Genomic DNA, 23,516 nt, shown 5'->3' on the forward strand with positions numbered 1-23,516 from the left:
CACAGTCACACAGCTGACGAGTGGCAGAGCCGGGATTCGAACCCACGACCTCTGACTCCCAAACCCGGGCTCTTTCCACTGAGCCACGCTGCTTCCCAGAGCTAGTACAGTGCTCTGCATATAATAAGCGAGCAATAAATACGATTGAATGAATTTAGCTAGATTTCTAGACTGTAAGCTCATTTTAGGCAGGGAAAATGTCTGCTAATTCTCTTGTACTGTCCTCTCCCAAACACTTAGAACAGTGCTCTGCACATAATAGTACCCAATTAATATCACTAGTGATTGACTGATTAAGAAAAGACATTTCTGGAGTCTCAGGGATATGGCACGGCTCAGAATGTGTGTTTCCTGATGGGGCTTGATGAGAACACGTCTACTGCGTGTCTTTGGGCTGGTCACTTCACTTCTCTGGGCCTCAGTTACCTCATCTGTAAAATGGGCATTAAGACTGTGAGCCCCATGTGGGACATGGACTGCGTTCAACCTGAGTAGCTTGTATAATAATAATTGTGGTATTTATTAAGTGCTTATTATGTGCCAAGCACTGTACTAAGCGCTGGGTTGGATACGAGCAAATTGGGTTGGGCACAGTCCCTGTCCCACCTGGGGTTCACAGTCTCAATCGCCATTTTATTCATTCAGTAGTATTTACTGAGCGCTTACTATGTGCAGAGCACTGTACTAAGCGCTTGGCATGTACAAATCGGCAACAGATACAGTCCCTGCCCTTTGACGGGCTTACGGTCTGAGGTAACCGAGACACAGAGAAGTGAAGCATCTTGCCCAAGGTCACACAGCAGACACGTGGCAGAGCCGGGAGAAGAACTCATGACCTTCTGACTCCCAGGCCTGCGCTCTCCCCACTACACCACACTACAGATGCCTGACACATGGAAAACACGTAACAAATATCATGAAAAAAACCAAATTAACTGGGCTGCCGGTCTTTGGGGAGGCGGCAAGTCAGAGCGGCACCTCGTGGGTCAGCAGGAAGCTGAGTGAAGGGAGGAAACACGGGTGTGAGCCTTGAGTCAGAATGGGTGAATACAAACACAGGCCTTGGAATGCAGTTTATGCATCTGTCTTCAAATGACGCTCGTTATACACACATATCCCTTCTCCTCAGAAACCTCCAGTGGCCGCCTCTCCATTTCCGCGTCAAACAGAAACTCCTCATCATCGTCTTTAAAAGCACTCGATCACCACCCATCTTCTCTCCTCTTCTACTACAACCCAGCCCGCACGTTTCGCTCCTCTTCTACTCACTCTGCCCCATCTCTCTCGTTACCCACCCCTTGTGCCCTCCTTTATGTCACACAGAACACCACTCTCCCCATCTTCAAAGTCCTACTAAAAGCTCATCTCTTCCAAGAAGTCTTCCCTGACTACTCGTTCATTCCTTCAATCGTATTGCGCGAGTGCTTACCTGGTGCAGAGCACTGTAGTAAGTGCTTGAGAGAGTACAACAATAAACAGACACGTTCCCTGCCCACAGTGAGCTTACAGTCTACGGGGGGGAGACGGACATTAATGTAAATACATAAAATGCAGATATAGACGTAAGTGCTGTGGGGCTGGGAGGAAGAACGAAGGGAGCGAGTCAGGGCGACGCAGAAGGGAGTGGGAGAAGAGAAAACGGGGGGCTTAGTCCGGGAAGGCCTCCTGGAGGAGATGGGCCTTCATCCATGGACCCTATTTTCGCTCCTTGCCGCATCACTCATGCACTTGGTCTCACCCCACCTCCACCGCACAACAAATCTGCACATATTCTTATATTCAGTTGCTTCCCTCCCTGTAATTTATTTTAATGTAATAATGATAATAATAATAATTGTATCTGTTAGGTGCTTGATATGTGCCAGGCACTCTTCTAACTGCTGGGGTAAACACAAGCAAATCAGGTTGGACAATCCTTGTCCCACATGGGGCTCACAGTCTGAATCTCCATTTTCCAGATGAGGTAACTGAGGCAAAGAGAAGCGAAGTGTCTTGCCCAAGATCACACAACAGATAAGTGATGGAGTTAGGATTAGAATCCAAACCCTTCTGACCCCATAGCCCGTGCTCCATCCGCTAGGCCACGGTTCCTTCTCTCCAACTAGATTGAATCCTTCTTGAGGGCAGGGATTGTGCCCACCAATTCTATTGTATTCTCCTGAGCACTCAGTAAGGGATTGCCCTGCACAGAGTAAACACTCGATAAATACCACTGATTGCTTGATTAATTGATTGCAACTCACATTCACAGGATGGGATGTGAGAAGGGAAGAAAATAAGGTAGGATACCCAGGCAATAAACGGTAGAAGGATCGTTTTCTGGATACTGTGAAGCCCAAACTCAAATGATGCCTCAGAGTTGAGGACTTCTCAAAGACAAGAATGGAGAGGGAGCAACTTGCTGAGAAGCCATCGCGAAACGGCTGGCTCTTTTTCGGCAGAGAAACTGGGAAAATCGTGGCAGCCAGAGGAACGATCCCAGAAAAGGACACCTTTTCATGGGACACTGCCATTCGTTCATTCAATCGTATTTATTGAGCACTAACTGTGTGCAGAGCACTGGACTAAGAGCTTGGAAAGTACAATTCAGCAACAGATAGAGACAATCCCTACCCATCAACTGGCATGGCATAGTGGATAGACCCCGGGCCTGTGAGTCATAGGTTCTAATCCCGGCTCCACCACTTGTCAGCTGCGTGACCGTGGGCAAGTCACTTCACTTCTCTGTGCCTTAGTTACTTCATCTGTCAAATGGGGATTGAGACCGTGAGCCCCACATGGGACAGAGACTGTGTCCAAGCTGATTTCCTTGGATCCACCCCAGGATTTAGGGCTTAACAAATACCACAATTATTATTAGTATTTTCCTTCTACCCGCACATGCAATTAAAAATCTCAAGGAACGGTAAAGGGGGCAAGGGAGAGGCAGACCAGGACACCTTGGTGAGAGCATGGAAGGGTCGGGGAAAGCCTTCTAGGGCACCTGGGAGCCAAGATTCTCCCAATCTCCCCTGAGCCAGAGCCAGCTCCCTCTGTCCGTCTTTCCGACTGCTTCCACCCCACCACCCCTAAAGCCCCCGCCTTCTTTTCCCACCCAATCGATCATATTTATTGAGCACTTACTGTGTGCAGAGCACTGTCCTAAGCACTGTACAATACAACAGACACACTCTCTGCCCACAACGAGCTTAGTCTAGAAGACAAATTTCCACTCCATGCAGCTCTCCGCCCCATCATTTCATTCAATTCGTTCCATCGTATTTATTGAGCGCTTACTCTGTGCAGAGAACTGTACTAAGGAGCCTCCGTTGCCTTCGTACTTGAACCCAATTTGAGGGGAGGGGGATGGCTTCCAGGGGCGGGGGGATGGTCGGATAACAGGATGAGATGAGAAGACTCAGGAAAGGGAGACGGAGACAATAAAAATAGAGAGAGTGGCAAGATAAAATAACAGAGAGATCCAGGAAGGGGCACTGAGGCAGACGGAGACGTAGAGTGATTGAGCACCAGCCACACGTATGACCTTAGAGAGATGGCTCGTCCATTATAAAGCAGGAGGCAGAGCCAGAAGTCATAAGAGAAACCACAGCCTGCCCTAACAGCAGGAACCGCTACAGCGGCTCTTTCTCTTCTCTTACCCGCGTAATTACAATGACTTAAGTGCTTTTTTTAAAAAAATGCTATTTGTTAAGCACTTACTGTGCACTGTAGTAAGCCCTGGGGTAGAACTGTGTGACTTCGGGCCAGTCACTTGACTTCTCTGTGCCTCAGTTACCTCATCTTTAAAATAATAATGTTAATAATAATAATGTTGGTATTTGTTAAGCGCTTACTATGTGCCGAGCACTGTTCTAAGCGCTGGGGTAGACAAAGGGGAATCAGGTTGTCCCACGTGGGGCTCACAGTCTTAATCCCCATTTTACAGATGAGGGAACTGAGGCACAGAGAAGTTAAGTGACTTGCCCACAGTCACACAGCCGACAAGTGGCAGAGCTGGGATTCGAACTCATGAGCCCTGACTCCAAAGCCCGTGCTCTTTCCACTGAGCCACGCTGCTTCTCCATGAGGATTAAGACTGTCAGCCTCACATGGGATGACCTGATTGCCTTGTATCTACCCCAGCGCTTAGAATAGTGCTTGGCACATAGTAAGCACTCAACAAATACCATCATTATTATACAAGCTAAGATTTTGAGCCCATTGTTGGGCGGGGACTGTCTCTATCCGTTGCCGAATTGTACATTCCAAGTGCTTAGTACAGTGCTCTGCACATAGTAAGCGCTCAATAAATACGACTGAATGAATGGATGAATAATCAGGTTGGACACAGTCCATGTCCCATGTGGGACTCACAGTTTTAATTCCCATTTTACAGGTGAGGGAACTGAAGCCCAGAGAAGTTAAATTCAATCGTATTTATCGAGCGCTTACTGTGTGCAGAGCACTGTACTAAGTGCTTATACTAAGTTAAATGACTTGCCCAAGGTCCCACAGCAGCTGAGATTAGAACCCAGGTCCTTCTGACCAGGCCCATGCTCTGTCCACTAGGCTTCTCTTCTTTTCCTCCGAAATGCTCACTATCTGCCAAGTACTGCGGTAGATGCAAGATTATTATTATAGTATTTATTAAGTGTTTGCTATGTCCCGAGCACTGTACTAAGCGCTGGGGTAGATATAATAATAATAATAATGTTGGTATTTGTTAAGCGCTTACTATGTGCAGAGCACTGTTCTAAGCACTGGGGTAGATACAGGGCGATCAGGTTGTCCCACGTGAGGCTCACAGTCTTCCTCCCCATTTTAAAGATGAGGTAACTGAGGCACAGAGAAGTGAAGTGACTTGCCCACCGTCACACAGCTGCCAAGTGGCAGAGCCGGGATTCGAACCCATGACCTCTGACTTCCAAGCCTGGGCTCTTTCCACTGAGCCAAGCTAGTCCATGTCCCACATGGGGCTCACAGTCTAAGAAGGAGAGAGTAAGAATGAATCCCCATTTAACAGACGAGGAAATTGAGGCCCACAGAAGTTAAGTGACTTGCCCAGGGTCACACGGCAATCAAGCGGCAGACTCTAAATTAGAACCCAGATCCTCTGACTCCCAGGACTGTGATTTTCCACTAGTCCGGGCTACTTTGAGTTCTGCTCCTTGTCAAAATCCCTGCTATCACCACAGCGGCTGACCCGACTGCTCTGGTCAAAAGGAAAACTGTGAATCAGGCAGTCGGTCACTCAATCGTATTTATTGAGCGCTTACTGTGTGCAGAGCACTGTACTTAGAGCTTGGGAGAGTACAGTGTAACAATGTAACAGACACATTCCCTGACCACAACAAGCTGACACTCTAGAGGGGGAGACAGACATTAATATCAATAAATAAAATTGTGCTGGCTACTTTAGGTGGTAGGGTGGGAAAGGGGGATTTGGGGATGGAAAACCACTTATTTGAGTGAAGAAAGATGCATACTGGTGAACGGATGTGAAAGGTAAAGTTTGTTAGAGGCCCCTGGAAGATTAAGCTGGCAGAAAGCCATAGTAAAGTGAACTCCCCACACTTCCTTACATCCCCTCCAGAAAACAATTATCCCTCTGAGTTGATTCTTTGGAGTTTTTGATCTTGGAAAATTGACCTTTCATCCGAGGGAAGCTATCTCCCTTAATAAATCAATTTTGCCCAACAGGAAAGCAGGAGGTAAACAAAGGGATCAGTGATCACTTGTCATATAACAGCTAGACAATGGTACCGGCCTCTTCACTCATCTTCCTGCCTCCCGTCTTGCCTTCCTTGGGTCTCTACCGAAAGCTGTGGCACCAATTATGTTCCCGGAATGTCTCTCAGCACACAACCCTCCCTTTCTCGGAAACCACCAACGGCTGCCCACCTCCTTTTTATTTTTAATGTTATTTGTTAAGCACTTATTAAGCTCCAGGCCCTGGGGTGGATACAAGCTAATCAGGTTGGACACAGTCCCTGTCCCCCACTGGGCTCGCGGTCCCCATCGCCATTTTGCAGATGGGGTAACTGAGGCCCAGAGAAGTGAAGTGACTTGTCCAAGGTCCCACAGCAGACAAGTAGTGGAGCAGGGATTAGGACCCAAGCTCTCAGGCCTGAGCTCTATTCACTAGGCCATGCTGCTGCTCTATATCTTCTCCTTCCATATCTAGAAGAGAAACGTTTAGTACAAGCGCTTAGTACAAGGCTCTGCACCCAGTAAGCGCTCAATAAATACGATTGAATGAATGAAACTCCTAACCACTGGTCTCAAGACTCTTCATCCGGTTTCTCCCTCTGTCATAATAGCGCTTTTCACCCACAACTCCCGAACCCTCAATCTGCTTTCTTGCTTAATCTCACCTTCTGACTGTACCTAGTTGTGATTCTACTGCCTCCAAGCCTGGGATTCTCTTCTCAGTCAAACAATCAATCAATCAATCAATTAATGAGAGCTTACTGTTTGCGGAGGAATGTACTAAGCATTGGGGAGAGTATAATACAGCAGAGTTGGTAGACATTTTCCCTGCCCACAAGGAGCTTACGGTCTAGAGGGGAGACGGACAATAATATGAATAAATTACAGATAATAATGTTGGTATCTGTTAAGCGCTTACTATGTGCAGAGCACTGTTCTAAGCGCTGGGGGAGATACAGGGTAATCAGGTTGTCCCACAGTCCTAATCCCCATTTTACAGATGAGGTAACTGAGGCACAGAGAAGTGAAGTGACTTGCCCACAGTCACACAGTCGATAAGTGGCAGAGCCGGGATTCGAACCCATGACCTCTGACTCCCAAGCCCGGGCTCTTGCCACTGAGCCACGCTGCTTCTCGGATCTGTACATAAGTGCTGTGGGGCTAAGGGTGGAGTGAATATCAAGCGCTTAAAGGGTACAGATCTAAGTGCATAAACAATGAAGGGAGAGGGAGTAGGGGAAAAAAGAGCTCGATTGGGGAAGGCCTTTCAGAAGAGATGTGATTTTAGAACGACTTTGAAGGTGGGGAGATTGGTAGTCTGTCATATATAATAATAATTATGGTATCTGTTTAGCACTTACTGTGTACCAAGCACTGTTCTAAACACTGGGGTAGATACCAGGTAATCGGGTTGTCCCCCATGGGGCTCACGGTCTTAATCTCCATTTTACAGATGAGGTAACTGAGGCACAGAGAAGTTAAGTGGCTTGCCCAAGATCACCTAGCAGATCTTGGAAAAGCCAAGATCACCCAGCAGACAAGGGTAGAGAGGGGATTAGAACCCACATCCCCTTACTCCCAAGCCCTTGTTCTTGCCGCCAAGCCATGCTGCTTAGGGGAGGGAGTTTCAGACCAGAGGGAGGACATAGGAAAGGGGTTGGAGGAGAGACAGTTGAGATTGAGGTAATGTGAGAAATCTGGCACTAGAGTGAACTGAGTGTTCTGGCTACAGTAGGAAATCAGCAAGGTAGGAGGGAGGGAGCTGATTGAGTGCTTTCAAGCCAGTGCTAAGGAGTTTCTGTTTGATGCGGAGGTGGATGGGAAACCGCTGGAGGTACTCGAGGAGTGCGAAGGCATGGATTGAATGGGGTTTTTTGTTGGTTGTGTTTTTTTTTTTTAGAAAAACGATCCAGGCGGCAGAGGGAAACGTGGACTGGAGTGGGGAGAGACAGGAGGTGGGAAGGTCAGTGAAGAGGCTAATGCAGTAGCCAAGGTGGGGTATAACTGCCTGGATCAGCCCTGTAGCAGTTTGGATGGAGAGAAAGGGACAGATTTTAGCACCGTTTTGAAGGTAGAATTGACAGGATCTGGTGACAGACGGAATATGTGGGTTGAATGAGAGAGATGACACTTGAGGACAACGCCAAATTTACGGACTCATGAGAGGCGGTGAATAGCCGTGTTGTCTACGTTGATGGGAGAAATGGGGGAGGACAGGGTTTGGGTGGGCAGATAAGGACTCCTGTTTTGGATCTGAGGTGTCGGCTGAGACATCCAGGTAGAGATGCCCCGAAGGCAGGGGTTTGACACTGCAGAAAAGGAAAGACATCAAGGCTGCAGAGGTAAATTTGAAAATCGTAATAATAATAATAATAATGTTGGTATTTGTTAAGCGCTTACTAGGTGCGGAGCACTGTTCTAAGCGCTGGGGTAGATACAGGTTAATCAGGTTGTGCCACATGAGGCTCACAGTCTTAATCCCCATTTTACAGATGAGGTAACTGAGGCACCGAGAAGTTAAGTGACTTGCCCAAAGTCACACAGCTGACAAATGGCAGAGCTGGGATTCGAACCCATGACCTCTGACTCCCAAGCCCAGGCTCTTTCCACTGAGCCACGCTGCTTCTCTAATAATCATCTGCATAGAGGTGGTAGTTGAAGCCATGGAACAAATGAGTACTCCAAGGGAGTGGACGTGGATGGAGAATAAAGAATAGAGATGGAGAATTTCTTTCCTCCAAATAATATGAACAACCTACTATGGAGCAGAGATAATATGCTTAGGTTGGACACAGTTTCTGTCCTAAGTAGGACACCACAGGTCTCCTTAATCAATCAATCAATCAATCAATCAATCAGTGGTATTGATTCAGTGTTTACCTTGCACAGAGCACAGTTCTAAGCACTTGTGAAAGTACAGTACAGTAGAACCCAGCCCACAAGGAGCTTACAACCTCAAAAGGCTTCCCCAAATCCCACCTCTTCTGGGAAAGCTTCCCTGAGGTCATCATTAATAGCCTTCATTAACACTCCTACAACATTCCCAACTTCAGTGCCTATGAATGCATCCATATTCAACTGCATATTCCAATATTTATTTGGATATTTCCTCTAGAGATTCACCTGTCTGTTCATTCATTCGTTCGATCATATTTGTTGAGCACTTACTGTGTGAAAAACACTGAACTAAGCACTTGGCAGAGTACGATATAACAATATATCTGTTATCCTTGTTCTATCTCCCGCTTCCACTATTTGTAAATAATCTGTGTCTAGGTGTCCCACTAAATTTTAAGCAGCATGAGGGTAGGGAATAATAATGATGATAAACAATAATAATAACTGTAATATTTGTTAAAAGCTTTCTGTGTGTCAAACACTGTTCTTAGTGTTGGGAAAGATATAAGATAATCTGGTCAGATACAGTCCTTGTCTCATATGGGGCTCACAGTAAATACGATTGAATGAATGAATGAATCTATGTAGGAGGGAGAACAGGTATTGAATCCCCATTTTGCAGTTGAGGAAACTGAGGCCCAGAGAAGTAAGTGACTTGCCCGAGGTCATGCAGTAGACGCGCGGTGGAGCCGGGATTAGAACCCAGGTTCTCTGACTCTGAGGCCCATGCTCTTTCCACTAGGCAGTGCATGGCCTAGAGAAAAGAGAATTTGAAGAGAATGTAAGACTTGCTTCGGTTGGACACTTCACATTCGGTGGGTACTCGGTAAATAGTGTTGATTAGCTGAGTTACTTTGGGTATCTGAACCGATGCTGCTTTGGAAAGGGGTGAGAGGCCATGGGGAAATTCTGACCTTTGCTGGGTTTACTGGATTGACTGGAATCTCCCAACCTGCTCCCTGAGCTCTGCTTTGCAGAGCTTCCTGTGAACTATATAAAGGGTTTTCCCTCCAGGACCCGAGACCAAAATAGAATGATTTTTTTTTCATGGTTAGCTTGTATTTAGACGCGGATTTTCCAAACACCAGCTTCTAACCGGTGGAGAAAATGGCTAGGTTGTTTTTTTCCACCTAACCAAGTCGACATTTTTTTTCTCTGGAAAGGCTGATTTTCAAAGGATTTTTCAGCTCACCACTCCCCTAAATCACGAGGGCAATAACGGCTGCTTGCTTGACACTGGGTCTTTTTTTAACCCCCAGGAAGCCTGCTGTTCTACCCTGGCCTTGCCAATTCACATTTCTAATTCTCAATGAGGGGTGAATGACGTTAAATGGGTTTGAAGGCACATTTTCCTCTGAGGTTAAAGCCCTGGACAACAGAGTTGGTTAGCAAAGCAGCATGACTTGACAGTCTGCAGCAAAACCGAGGCCAGATGCCATGTTGACAAGAGGACTCTGACTCCGTTTTCCCTGGAGATTGAAGGCCAGTCGTTGGGTAGTGGTAGCACATCCCCCCAGGTTTAATCACTCAATCAATCAGTGCTATTTATGGAGCGCTTACTATGTGCCGATCACTATACTAAGCGCTTGTACAACACAACGATATAACAGAAACATTCCCCGTCCACAGCGGGCATAAGCTCCTTGAGGGCAAAAAGCAACATGAACTAGTGTTGCTGGGAGTCAGAAGGACCTGGGTTGTAATCCCAGCTCTGCCACTTGTCTGCTGTGTGACCTTGGACAAGTCACTTCACTTCTCTGGGCCTCATTTACCTCATCTGGAAAATGGGGATTAAGACTATGAGCCTTTATGTGGGATAGAGGCTGTGACTAATCACCTTGTATTTGCCGAACTCTTAGTATAGTGTCTGACACATAGTAAACCTTTAACAAATACCACAGTTATATTATTCTTACAACCTTCGTGTATTCTCCCCGATGTTTAGTACAGTGCTCTGCTCACACTAAGTGCTCAGTGCATACCACTGATCAATTGTGTGCTCACATTCAACAGGATATTCATTCTGCCAGATGGTAAGTACGGGTTTTCAGATTTCATTTTCCTAACCATCACAAGGCATCACCAGTGGCTGGGGTATAGTTGACTCTCTATCAATATGATAGAGATGATGATATATGATATGATATAATAATAATAATAATGTTGGTATTTGTTAAGCGCTTACTATGTGCCGAGCGCTGTTCTAAGCGCTGGGGTAGACACAGGGGAATCAGGTTGTCCCACGTGGGGCTCACAGTCTTCATCCCCAATTTACAGATGAGGTAACTGAGGCACCGAGAAGTGAAGTGACTTGCCCACAGTCACACAGCTGGCAAGTGGCCGAGCCGGGATTCGAACCCATGATATGGTGATGATGATGGTTTTCAAGTTATGTATCATATTGCCTGCAGTTTTTGTTGTTGCTTTCAGTATGGGACTAAAAGAACCAAAAATAGTTCAACTGTAAAGAGCTGGAAGCATTTCTGAGGTGGGAGGGAGAGGAATCTGGTGTAAGCCTTGCTTAACAATAGCCAACTACCTTTCCTCTCCTTGCAAATTCCACTTAAGAGTTGAGTGCTTTGGAAAACAAGAAAATATGCTGGATTCATGTCCAGCAGCCCAGCGTAGTGGATAGAGCAGGGGCCTGGAAGTCGGAAAGTCATGGGTTCTAATCCCAGTTCTGCCACTCGTCTGCTGGATGACCGTAAGTCACTTCAGTTCTCTGTGCCTCAGTTACCTAAATGGTAAAACGGGGATTGAGACTGTGAGCCCCACATGGGACAGGGACTGTGTCCAACTCAATTTGCTTGTATCCACCCCAGCGCTTAGTACAGTGCCTGGCACAAAGTAAATGCTTAACAAATACCATTATTATTATTATTATTGTTGTCACACCACTGCCACTGCCATCTTAAACCTAAGTGGCACTTTGCTAGAATAACTTTTCCATAGTCCCGTTTCCCTGCCCCCCGAGAAGCGTGGAAGTTTGATTGATTGATTCCCCATGGTGGTAACAAGCCTCCAATATTGCTGGTTCCATAACAGTAATAATAATAGCGACAATAGTACTTACTAAATGCTTATTATGTGCCCAGCTCTATTCTAAGTGCCGGGGTAGATGGAAGGGATACAGTCCCTGTCCCACATGGGGCTCACGGTCTTAATCCTCATTTTCCAGATGAGGGAACTGAAGCACAGAGAAGTAAAGTGACTTGCCCAAAGTCACACAGCAGACAAGTGGCCCATGTCCTCTGAACCCCAGGCCCATGCTCTATCCACTAGTCCATGCTGGATTATCTTTCTACAGGTGACTCTGGGCATGTCACCTCCCTCCTCAAAAACCTCCAGTGGCTGCCTATTAACCTCCAAACGAAACAAAAACTCCTCACTCTTGGCTTTAAAGCTGTCCATCCCCTTGCCACCTCCTATCTCACCTCCCTTCTCTCCTTCTACGGCCCAGCCTGCACACTCCGCTCCTCGCTGCTAATCTCCTCATTGTCCCCGGTTCACGCCTGTCCCGCCATCGACCCTTGGACCACGTCCTACCGCTGTCCTGGAATGCCCTCCCTCCTCACGTCCGCCAAACCAACTTTTTTCCCCTCTTTAAATTCCTCCTAAGAGCTCACCTCCTCCAGGAGGCCTTCCCACACTGAGCCCTCCCTTTACCTCTGCTCCTCCTCCCTTCCCCATCGCCCCGACTCCCTCCCTCTGCTCTACCCCCTTCCCTGCCCCACAGCACTTGTGTATATTTGTACATATTTATTATTCTATGTATTTTATTAATGATGTGTATATATCTACAATTCTATTTATTTTGATGCTATTGATGCCTGTCTACTTGTTTTGTTGTCTGCCTCCCCCTTCTAGACTGTGAACCGGTCGTTGGTTAGGGATTTGTCACTATCTGTTGCCAAATTGTACTCTCCAAGCACTTAGTACAGTGCTCTCCACACAGTAAGTGCTCAGTAGATACGATTGAATGAATTAAGGGACAGGACTCTCAGGCACACCGATATTTACTTAGTTAAGACTTTCTACAGCGACAGGAGCTGCGCCACAGAATCTTAAAATAGATCCTGGCCTGCTCCTGACCTCGAATTGTTCCTAACTTAAGCACTGAAGTCACCACCCTTTCGAACCACCCTTCATTTAGCAGCTCTTTTGTGCACACGCCCACTCTTCTGACCCTTGGCCTTTCTTCCTGGTGGGCACCATCTTATCGTCCGATACCTCCAAGCCTAACATGGCCTGTCCTCCTCATGCCTAGGGGATAGAGAACGGGGCTGGAAGTCAGAAGGACCCGGGTACCAATCCCAGCTCCACCACTTGTCTGCTGTGTGACTTTGGGCAAGTTCCTTAGCTCCTTTGTGCCTCAGTTACTTCATCTGTAAAATGGGTATTAAGAGTGTGAGCCCTGCATGGGACCTGGACTGTATCCAACCTGATTGAGAAGCACGGTAGCTCAGTGGAAAGAGCACAGGCTTGGGAGTCAGAGGTCATGGGTTCGTAACCCGGCTCTGCCACTTGGCAGCTGTGTGACTGTGGGCAAGTCACTTCACTTCTCTGGGCCTCAGGTACCTCATCTGTAAAAGGGGGATTAAGACTGTGAGCCTCACGTGGGACAACCTGATTACCCTGTGTCTACCCCAGTGCTTAGAACAGTGGTCTGCACATAGTAAATACTTAACAAATACCAACATTATTATTATTATTAACTTGTATTGCCTGGCACATAGTAAGTGCTTAACCAATATCACTTAAAAAAAAATGACTGCGCTCCAGGTGATGTCTCCAGGTGAGTGGCTGACATTTTTTTTCCCTGACATCCCCCAGGAAAAAACTTTTTCCTCTGTGGTGGTGGGGGGGGGGGGGGGGCAGGGGGCGTCCTGAAGAAGGAGCTGTTTTCCTGTTCCAGAAATCAATCAATCAATCAGATGTATTTAATGAAAACTTACTGTGTGCAGAGCACTGTTCTAAGCACTTGGGATAGTACAATATAACAGGGTTGAAACTTTTAGGTCTCTCTCCTATAAGCACATGCCCATAGCCAGGGTCCCCAGGCTGATTTCGGTGGGTTCCCCCGATTGCCTGGATGGATGAATGCCACCGCGGGGATTTGGGTGGGTGGAAGTCTTTTCCTCTCAGGCCTTCAGCCAGAGGAAGTTCTCACACCTCCCCGGTACCCAGTGAGGATGAGAAAAGTGGAGGTGATGGAGGGGGAGGAAGACGAGGAGGAGGAAGGGGAGGAAGATGGGGAGGAAGTTGTAGCAGCATAGGAGAGTAGCTTTCCCTTTCTCCTCCTCCCTCTCTTTCTCTGCCCTTCAGTCCTCTTCATCTCCCCTCTTCTTGTCCCTCCAACCGTTCCTCCCTTCTGCATTCCCTCCCCTCTCCTCCCCCAGTGCTCCATCCTCATCCTCCCTAGGATTGAAGCACTGCTATCATCGAGCAAGGGAACCATGAGGCAGAAAGAGGGAACAGTGGAGAAGGGAGGGATGAGAAATTATTTATAATAATAATAATAGCATTTGTTAAGCACTGTTCTAAGTGCTGGGTTAGAAGCAACTTAATCAGGTTGGACACAGTCCTTGTCCCACATGGGACTCACAGTCTTAATCCCCATTTAGCAGATGAGGCCCAGAGAAGTGAAGTGACTTGTTCAAGGTCACAGGGCAGACAAGTGGTGGAGTAGGATTAGAACCCATGACCGCCTGACTCCCAGGCCTATGCTCTCTCCGCAGAAGCAGATAGAGCCCCATGGAAAGAGCCCGGGCTTGGGAGTCAGAAGACGTGAGTTCTAATCCCGGCTCTGTCACTTGTCCGCTGGGTGACCTTGGGCAAGTCACTTAACTGCTCTGAGCCTCAGTTCCCTCCTCTGTAAAATGGGGATGAAGACTGTGAGCCCCACGTGGGACAACCTAATCACCTTGTATCCCCCTCAGTGCTTAGAACAGTGCTCTGCACATAGTAAGCGCTTAAATACCACCATTATTATAATTACACCTGTTTCCCCCTCATCCAACTTGGACTGTGAGCCCCATGTGGATCCCTGTCCAACCCGATTAATATGTCCCAGTGCTTAAAACAGTGCTTGACATTTAGTAAGCCATTAACAAATATAATCATTATTATTAATAATAACAGCAATAATAATGACACATGGCCTTAACAAATGCCATCATCATTATTATTATTATTATTGTTATTGGGCAGGGAGAGTCTCTATTAACTTCTCTGTGCCTCAGTCACCTCATCTGTAAAATGGGGATGAAGACTGTGAGCCCCACGTGGGACAACCTGATTACCTTGGATCTACCCCAGCGCTTAGAACAGTGCTTGGCACAGAGTAAGTGCTTAACAAATACCACACTTAGTATTATTATTATTAACAGTGAAGGGAAGAGTAGCGAGACAACACAGAGGAATAAGGGAAATGCAACAACTAAGAAAACTTCCTAATATGTCACGGAGCTAGATTTGATCCAGCCACTCTAGGCTTCAAGGCTGTCCATCATCTTGCCCCTTCCTACCTCTCCTCCCATCTCTCTTTCTGCCGCCCACCCCGCACGCTCCGCTCCTCCGCCGCCCACCTCCTCACCGTCCCCCGTTCTCGCCTATCCCGCCGTCGACCCCCGGGCCACATCCTCTCGCGGTCCCGGAACGCCCTCCCTCCTCACCTCCGCCAAACTCATTCTCTTCCCCTCTTCAAAACCCTACTTAAAGCTCACCTCCTCCAAGAGGCCTTCCCAGACTGAGCTCCCCTTTTCCCTCTGCTCCTTCTACCGCCCCTTCACCTCTCCGCAGCTAAACCCTCTTCTCCCCCCTTTCCCTCTGCTCCTGCCCCCTCCCTTCGCCTCCCCTCAGCACTGTACTCGTCCGCTCAACTGTATATACCTTCATTATTCTATTTATTTTGTTAATGAGATGTACATCACCTTGATTCTATTTATTTGCTATTGTTTTAATGAGATGTTCTTCCCCTCGACTCTATTTACTGCCATTGTTCTTGTCTGTCCGTCTCCCCCGATTAGACTCTAAGCCCGTCAAAGGGCAGGGACTGTCTCTATCTGTTACCGATTTGTACATTCCAAGCGCTTAGTACAGTGCTCTGCACATAGTAAGCGCTCAATAAATACGAATGAATGAATGAATGTCCAATTTTCTCATTTCTGGGCTCTTGAGTTTTCACAGGAGACTGTTGGTGGCCTTTGGGTGTGAGGAAACAATAGGGGAGGGTCTGGGAACAGGTCAGGGAAGAGAGAGAAAGAAGAGGAATAGCTGATAGTGACTGCCCTACTTTCCCAGCACCGCTGCCCTCTGCTGCAATTAGGGAAGAGGCTGAAGACCCCATCTATCCCCTCCTGGATCCTCTATTTCTTCCACTGGGTTCCTCTTTTGATGACTGGAAGCAGGAGGGAAGCCTAGGGAATGAATAGGGCAGGATGGGGGAGAGGATTCTGGGAAGAACTTCGGGGAAGCGATTTTCCCCCACGAGGTTTTTATTGAGCAGAGCAGACTCCCAGGCATGAAGCAAGCCCCTTCTCTCCTCCACCCCGGGTTCCAGCTCACTAATCCTTTGCTCAGTACAAAGCTCACTGGGGAAAAAAAAAACTCCCACCCAGGCCAAGCCGCGCTTCTGACCATTTTCCCTTCGGTTTTTCTCGGAAATGAAAGACTTTCGTCCGGCATCGTGGCGGGAAAGTGAAATTGCTCATCCCAAGCCAGGAACGTTTCCCGGGAGCAGGTGAGGAGACCGCGTCGGGTCACTGAGCAGCAGAGACGGAGGGCAAGGCGCGGGGCGAGGGGGATGGGGAGAAAGACCGGGTTTGGGGGGCATCGTCGGCGACAACTTTACCTGCTGTTGAACTTTTCCGGATGTTTCTCCCGCATCATGTGGAATCTGTGAGCGATGGATGCATCCTACAAGGAAAACAGATCAGGTCAAACGCCTGGTTTGGTAGCCAAGATCATCCCCTCTGATCAGTCATCATCCGATCAGTGGTGTTTATTTTTTTGTTTAGTTTTCATTTGTTTTATGGTATTTGTCAAGCACTTACCATGTGCGAGGTACTGGGGCACATAGAAAGTAGTCAAGTTGGACACAGTCCAAGTCCCACATGGGGCTCACGGTCTAACGACCCATTTTACATATGAGTTAACTGAGGCCCAGCAAAATTAAGTGCCATGCCCGAGTTCACACAGCAGACAAGTGGTGGAGTCAGGATTAGAACTCAGGTCCTTCTGACTCCCAGGCCCATGCTTAATCCACTAGGCCACAGTGCTTCTCTATTGAGGGCTTACTGTGTGCAGAGCACTGTGCTAAGCACGTGGGAGAGAGCATGATACAGTAGAGTTGGTAGGCATGATCCCTGCCCACCAGGATCTTACTGTCTAGTAAGGGAGACAGACAGTCAAGTAAATTACAGCTAGGGAGCGGCAGATTATAAGGCTATGGACATTCATTCATTCATTTAATAGTATTTATTGAGCGCTTACTATGTGCAGAGCACTGTACTAAGCGCTTGGAATGGACAAATCGGTAACAGATAGAGACAGTCCCTGCCCTGTGACGGGCTTACGGTCTAATCGGGGGAGACGGACAGACGAGAACAATGTTGTGAGGCTGGGGGTGGTTGCTCAAGGGGGACCCACATAGGTAGATACGTGACGTGGAAGAGAGGACGAATAAGGTGGGGTAATGAGGGGTTAATTAGGGAAGGAGAAGCAGAGTAGCCTAGTGGATAGAGCACAGGCTCCGCTGTGTGACCTCGGGCTAGTCACTCAACTTCTCTGGGTTGCAGTGACTTCATCTGTAAAATGGGGATTAAGACCGTGACCCTCACATGGGACACGGACCGTGTCCAAGACTGCAAACTTATTGTGGGCGGGGAATGTGTCTGTTATATTGTTACACTGAACCTCTCCCAAGTGCTTAGTGCAGTGCTCTGCACATAATAATAATAATTTTGGTATTTGTTAAGCACTTACTATGTGCCCGGCACTGTTCTAAGCGCTGGGTAGATACAAGGTGATCAGGTTGTCCCACTTGGGGCTCACAGTCTTCATCCCCATTTTCCAGATGAGGGAACTGAGGCCCAGAGAAGTGAAGTGCACATGGTGAGGGCTCAATAAATACGATTGATCGGTTAACATGTAGCTAAGCAGCATGGCTTAGTGGAAAGAGCAGAGGCTTGGGAGTCAGGGGTCGTGGACTCTAATCCCGGCCCCGCCACCTATCAGCTATGTGACTTTGGGCAAGTCACTTCACTTCTCTGTGCCTCAGTTACCTCATCTGTAAAATGGGGATGAAGACTGTGAGCTCCACGTGGGACAACCTGATTACCCCGCATCTACCAGAGTGCTTAGAACAGAAGCCCCTCAAAGGGCAGGGGCTGTCTCTATCTGTTACCGATTTGTACATTCCAAGCGCTTAGTACAGTGCTCTGCACATAGTAAGCGCTTAATAAATACTATTGAATGAATGAATGCTTAGCACACGGTAAGGGCTTATCAAATACCATCATTATTATTATTAGTGCTTAGTACAGTACTTGGAACGCAGTAAGCATTAAACAAATACCATAAAAAAGGCCTCTTGGAGGGGATGTGATTTTAGCCGAGCTGGGAAAGTGGGGAAAGCAGTAGTCCGTCAGATAACGGAGCAACAGTTCTTAGGCTAATTATGGTGGGAAGTGGTGGAGGGGTGCTAAATAGATGAGCACCTGCCCAGAGGAGGAAGTCTCTATTTCAATGTGTGCATTCCAGGGGAAAATAATAATGATGGTATTTGTTAAGCTCTTACTTTGTCCCAGGCACTGTACTAAGTGCCGGGGTGGATAAAAGAAAATCGAGGTGGACACAGTCCCTTGTCCCGCTTGGGGCTCACAGTCTCAATCCCCATTTTCCAGATGAACTAACTGAGGCCCAGAGAAGTGAAGCAACTTGCCCACGGTCACCCAGCAGACAAGAGGCAGAGCCGGCACTAGAACCCATGACCTTCTGACTTTCAGGCCTGTGCTCTTTCCACTACGTTGTGCTGTTTCTCCTGATTTTGTGCAGGGTCATGGATGTCTTGATACACTGTAGATTTTATGAGAGGTCACATATGCCTCTATACGCAGTGGGTTTGGGGTAGGGTTACATATGTCTCCATGTACCACGGATTTTGTGCAGGGTCATATATGTGTCGTCACACTCTGGATTTTGTGCAGGGTTGAACATGTCTGGATATACTATGGACTGTGGGTGGGGTCACGTACGTCTATACGCTGTGGATTTTTTGTGGGGTTACATATGTCAGAGAAGCAGCGTGGCGTATTGGATAGAACACGGACCTGGGAGTCAGAAGGTATACGGGTTCTAATCCTGCCTTTGCCACTTATCTGCTGTGTGACCACGGGCAAGTCACTTTACTTCTCTGTGCCTTGGTTTTCTCATCTGAAAAATGGGGATTGAGACTGGGAGCCCCACATGGGACAGGGATGTGTCCAACCCGTTTTGCTTGTATCCTCCCCAGGACTTAGTACAGTGCCCGGTACGTAATAAGTGCTTAACAAATACCACATTTTTTATCGTCATTATTATATGTCTCAATACACTGGACTTTGTGCAGGGGTGCAGATGTCTAGATACACTATGGATTTTGGATGCGGGTCACGAATGTTTCTACACTATGGATTACATATGTCTCAATACGCTGGATTTTGTGCAGGCTCACATGTCTCGATACACTATAATAATAATAATGTTGGTATTTGTTAAGCGCTTACTATGTGCAAAGCACTGTTCTAAGCGCTGGGGGGATACAAGGTGATCAGGTTGTCCCTCGTGGGGCTCAGTCTTCACCCCCATTTTACAGATGAGGTAACTGAGGCCCAGAGAGGTCAAGTGACTTGCCCAAAGTCACATAGCTGACAAGTGGTAGAGCCGAAATTCGAACCCATGACTTCTGACTCCCAAGCCCGGGCTCTTTCCACTGAGTCACGCTGTTTCTCTAATGATTCAATCCGTAATCCCACACTACGAATTTTGTGTGGTATTTCGTATGGCTCAGTACACTCTGGATTTTGGGTGGGGTCTCTTAGACTCTTCAGACCTAAGAGTGAGTGTTCTTGCACCTGTTTTGCAAGGCCAAATCTTGGGCCTTCAGAACTGTCACGTACAAAATGCCATTGATGGCCTGGTGGAAAAAACATGAGCCCCTGAGTCAGAGGACCTGAGTTCTAAATCCGGCTTGGCCAACTGCTTGCTGGGCAACCCTGGTCAAGTCATTTCTTCATTCATTCGATTATTTATTGTGTGCTTACTAATAATGTTGGTATTTGTTAAGCGCTTACTATGTGCAGAGCACTGTTCTAAGCGCTGGGGGAGATACAGGGTAATCAGTTGTCCCACGTGAGGCTCACGGTTAATCCCCATTTTACAGATGAGGTAACTGAGGCCCAGACAAGTGAAAGAGACTTGCCCACAGACACACATCTGACAAGTGGCAGAGCCGGGAGTCGAACCCACGACCTCTGACTCCGAAGCCCAGGCTCTTTCCACTGAGCCACGCTGCTTCCCAAGCACTTGGGAGAGTACAATATAACAACAAACACATTCCTGCCCACAACGAACTCCCAATCTAGACACTTTACTTCTCTGTGCCTTAGTTGCCTCAGCTGTAAAATGGAGATTAAACACCTGTTCTTCCTCCCATATAGGCTGTATTTGACCTAATTATCTTTTACCTACCCCAGTGCTCAGAACAGTGTTTGACACATAATAAGTGCTTAACAAATACCATAAAAAAAAAATTCCCGTGATGGCAGCATTCCCGGGCAGAACACCAGAGAAATACTTCCCCGGTCTGAGGACCACCACGCCTCTATTCATTCATTCAATAATATTTATTGAGCGCTTACTATGTGCAGAGCACTGTACTAAGCGCTTGGAATGGACAAGTGGGTAACAGATAGAGACAGTCCCTGCCCTTTGACGGGCTTACGGTCTAATTGTAAGCGCTTACTATGTGCAGAGCACTGTACTAAGCGCTTGGAATGTACAAATCGGCAACAGATAGAGACAGTCCCTGCCCTCTGACGGGCTTACGGTCTAATCGGGGGCAGTACCTTTCCTAACCCTGCGTGGCACGGTATTCCCTTCAAGCATGACTGTCGATTCTCTGGCACAAACAGGAAGCCAACCAGCTTGGCCTGGAATGATTTCTTTTCTCCCCGTGGCTTCACCCACCCCCACTCTGCTTATTGCTCACGGCTCCATTTTCCTCCGGGTGTTGTTTACAGATCTGCTCCGCTGCGTTTCTGTTTGGTTCTCTTCTTCGGTTTTCCAAATTAGGATGAACAATAACCTCTCTTAGAGGTCCTCTCTCTGTCCACGAACTTTCAGTCTCGTTGCCCTCTGGGCAGAGGAATCTCAAGGTGTGGATGGACAGAGGGTAACGATAATAATACTAACTATTGTGGTATTCTTTACTAAGCACTAAGCGCTGGGGAAGCAGTTTGGCTTAGTGGAAAGAGCACGGGCTTGGGAGTCAGAGGTCGTGGCTTCTAATCCCAGCTCCGCCTCTTGTCAGCTGCGCGACTTTGGGCAAATCGCTTAACTTCTCTGTGCCTTAGTTACCTCATCTGTAAAATGGGGATTGAGATTGTGAGCCCCATGTGGGACAACCTGATGACCTTGTATCTACCCCAGTGCTTCGAACAGTGCTTGGCACATAGTGAGTGCTTAACAAATACCGTCATCATCATTATTATTATTACAAGCACATCGGGTTGGAGGCAGTCCCTGTCCCACTTGGGGCTCTCAATCCTCATTTTACAGATGAGGTAACTGAGGCTCAGAAAAGTGAATGACTTGCCAAAGGTCCCACAGCAGGCAAGTGGCAGAGCTAGGATTAGAACTCATGACCTTCTGACTCCCAGGCCAGTGTTCAGCAGCGTGGCTCAGTGGAAAGAGCATGGGCTTGGGAGTCAGAGGTCATGGGTTCGAATCCCAGATGCTCCACTTGTCAGTTGTGTGACTGTGGGCAAGTCACTTAACTTCTCTGTGCCTCAGTTACCTCATCTGTAAAATGGGGATGAAGACTGTGAGCCCCACGAGGGACAACCTTATCACCCTGTATCTATCTACCCCAGCGCTCAGAACAGTGCTCTGCACATAGTAAGCGCTTAACAAATACCAACATTATTATCATTATTATCATTATTCTATCCACTATGCCATGCTGCTTAAAATAGGAAAAGAGAAAGCTAAGTAGATTATTTTTCATCGGGCGATTTCTCCTTCCTTGAGAGGGGGCCTGGCCTAGTGAAAAGAACACAGACGCGGGAGTCAGGGGAACAGGGTTCATTCATTCAATAGTATTTATTGAGCGCTTACTATGTGCAGAGCACTGTACTAAGCGCTTGGAATGAACAGGTCGGCAACAGATAGAGACGGTCGCTGCCGTCTGACGGGCTTACGGTCTGATCGGGGGAGACGGACAGACGAGAACAATGGCGATAAATAGAGTGAAGGGGAAGAACATCTCGTAAAAACCGATGGCGACTAAATAGAATCGAGGCGATGTACATTTCATTAACAAAATAAATAGGGTAATGGAAATATATATAGTCGAGCGGACGAGTACAGTGCTGAGGGGATGGGAAGGGAGAGGGGGAGGAGCAGAGGGAAAGGGGGAAAAGAGGGTTTAGCTGCGGAGAGGTGAAGGGGGCTGGTAGAGGGAGTAGAGGGAGAAGGGGAGCTCAGTCTGGGAAGGCCTCTTGGTTTCTAAACCAGTTCCACCGCTCGTCTGCTGTGTACCTATAACGTGATAATAACCGGGGTACTTCTTAAGCACTTCTTAGGTGCCAAACGCTGTATTAAGTGCTGGAAACAATTCAGTCAATCGATCAATGATATTTACTGAGCACTTACTGTTTACAGAGCACTGTAATTATCGCTTGGCAGAGTACAATACATCAGAGTTGGTATGAGAAGCAGCGTGGTACAGTGGAAAGAGCGTGGGCTTGGGAGTCAGAGTTCATGGGTTCGAATCCCGGCTCCGCCACTTGCCAGCTGTGTGACTTTGGGTAAGTCACTTAACTTCTCTCTGCCTCAGTTACCTCATCTGTACAATGGGGATTAAGACTGTGAGCCCCACGTGGGACAACCTGATTCCCCTGTGTCGATCCCAGCACTTAGAACAGTGCTCGGCACATAGTAAGTGCTTAACAAATACCACCATTTATTTATTTAGACACATTCCCTGCCCACCATGGGGCTAAGGAGAGTACATTAGAGTTAGTAGACCTGATCCCTGAGCTCAAGGAGTTTACAATCTGGGGAGGGAGGCAGACACTAAAATAAATTACAATTGGGGGAAAAAATAATGTTGGTATTTGTTAAGCGCTTACTATGTGCAGAGCACTGTTCTAAGTGCTGGGGTAGATACAGGGTAATCAGGTTGTCCCACGTGAGGCTCACAGTTAATCCCCATTTTACAGATGAGGTAACTGAGGCACAGAGAAGTGAAGTGACTTGCCCACAGTCACACAGCTGCCAAGTGGCAGAGCCGGAATTTGAACCCATGACCTCTGACTCCCAAGCCCAGGCTCCTTCCACTAAGCCACGCTGCAGCAAAAAGAGTATAAAGATTTGTTCATAAATGGCAACTGGGGAGATGAGAGGTCAATCGGAGAAGGCTTCCTGAAAGAGATGAGATTTTTAAGGGGCTTTGAAGATGGGGAGAGCAGTGGTCTGCAGGGGAGGAAGTTCATTCTTTCGATCAAGAGGGAGCAATCAGACCAAACCAGGTCCCTGCCCCATATGAAGCTCACAGCCTATGAAGGAGGGAAAATGTGTATTGAATCCCCATTTTACAGATGAAGTTAAGTGACTTGCTCAAAGTCACACAGCTGACAAGTGGCAGAGCTGGATTTAGAACCCTACCC

At 47.5% G+C, this 23,516-nt stretch overlaps 1 protein-coding gene across 2 annotated transcripts in view; it reads right to left on the bottom strand.

Moving 5' to 3' along the window:
- The window catches only part of DGKG (diacylglycerol kinase gamma), a 340,544-nt gene that overhangs the window by 154,798 nt on the left and 162,230 nt on the right, over nucleotides 1-23,516 (bottom strand). For both annotated transcript variants that reach the window (XM_029061465.1, XM_029061482.2), the window contains one exon: nucleotides 16,439-16,503. In XM_029061465.1, the coding sequence (XP_028917298.1) occupies nucleotides 16,439-16,503 (65 nt within the window). The remainder of the gene's footprint in view (nucleotides 1-16,438; nucleotides 16,504-23,516) is intronic.

The sequence above is a fragment of the Ornithorhynchus anatinus genome, chromosome 1 (genome assembly GCF_004115215.2).
Source record: "Ornithorhynchus anatinus isolate Pmale09 chromosome 1, mOrnAna1.pri.v4, whole genome shotgun sequence".
NCBI classification, from domain to species: domain Eukaryota; kingdom Metazoa; phylum Chordata; class Mammalia; order Monotremata; family Ornithorhynchidae; genus Ornithorhynchus; species Ornithorhynchus anatinus.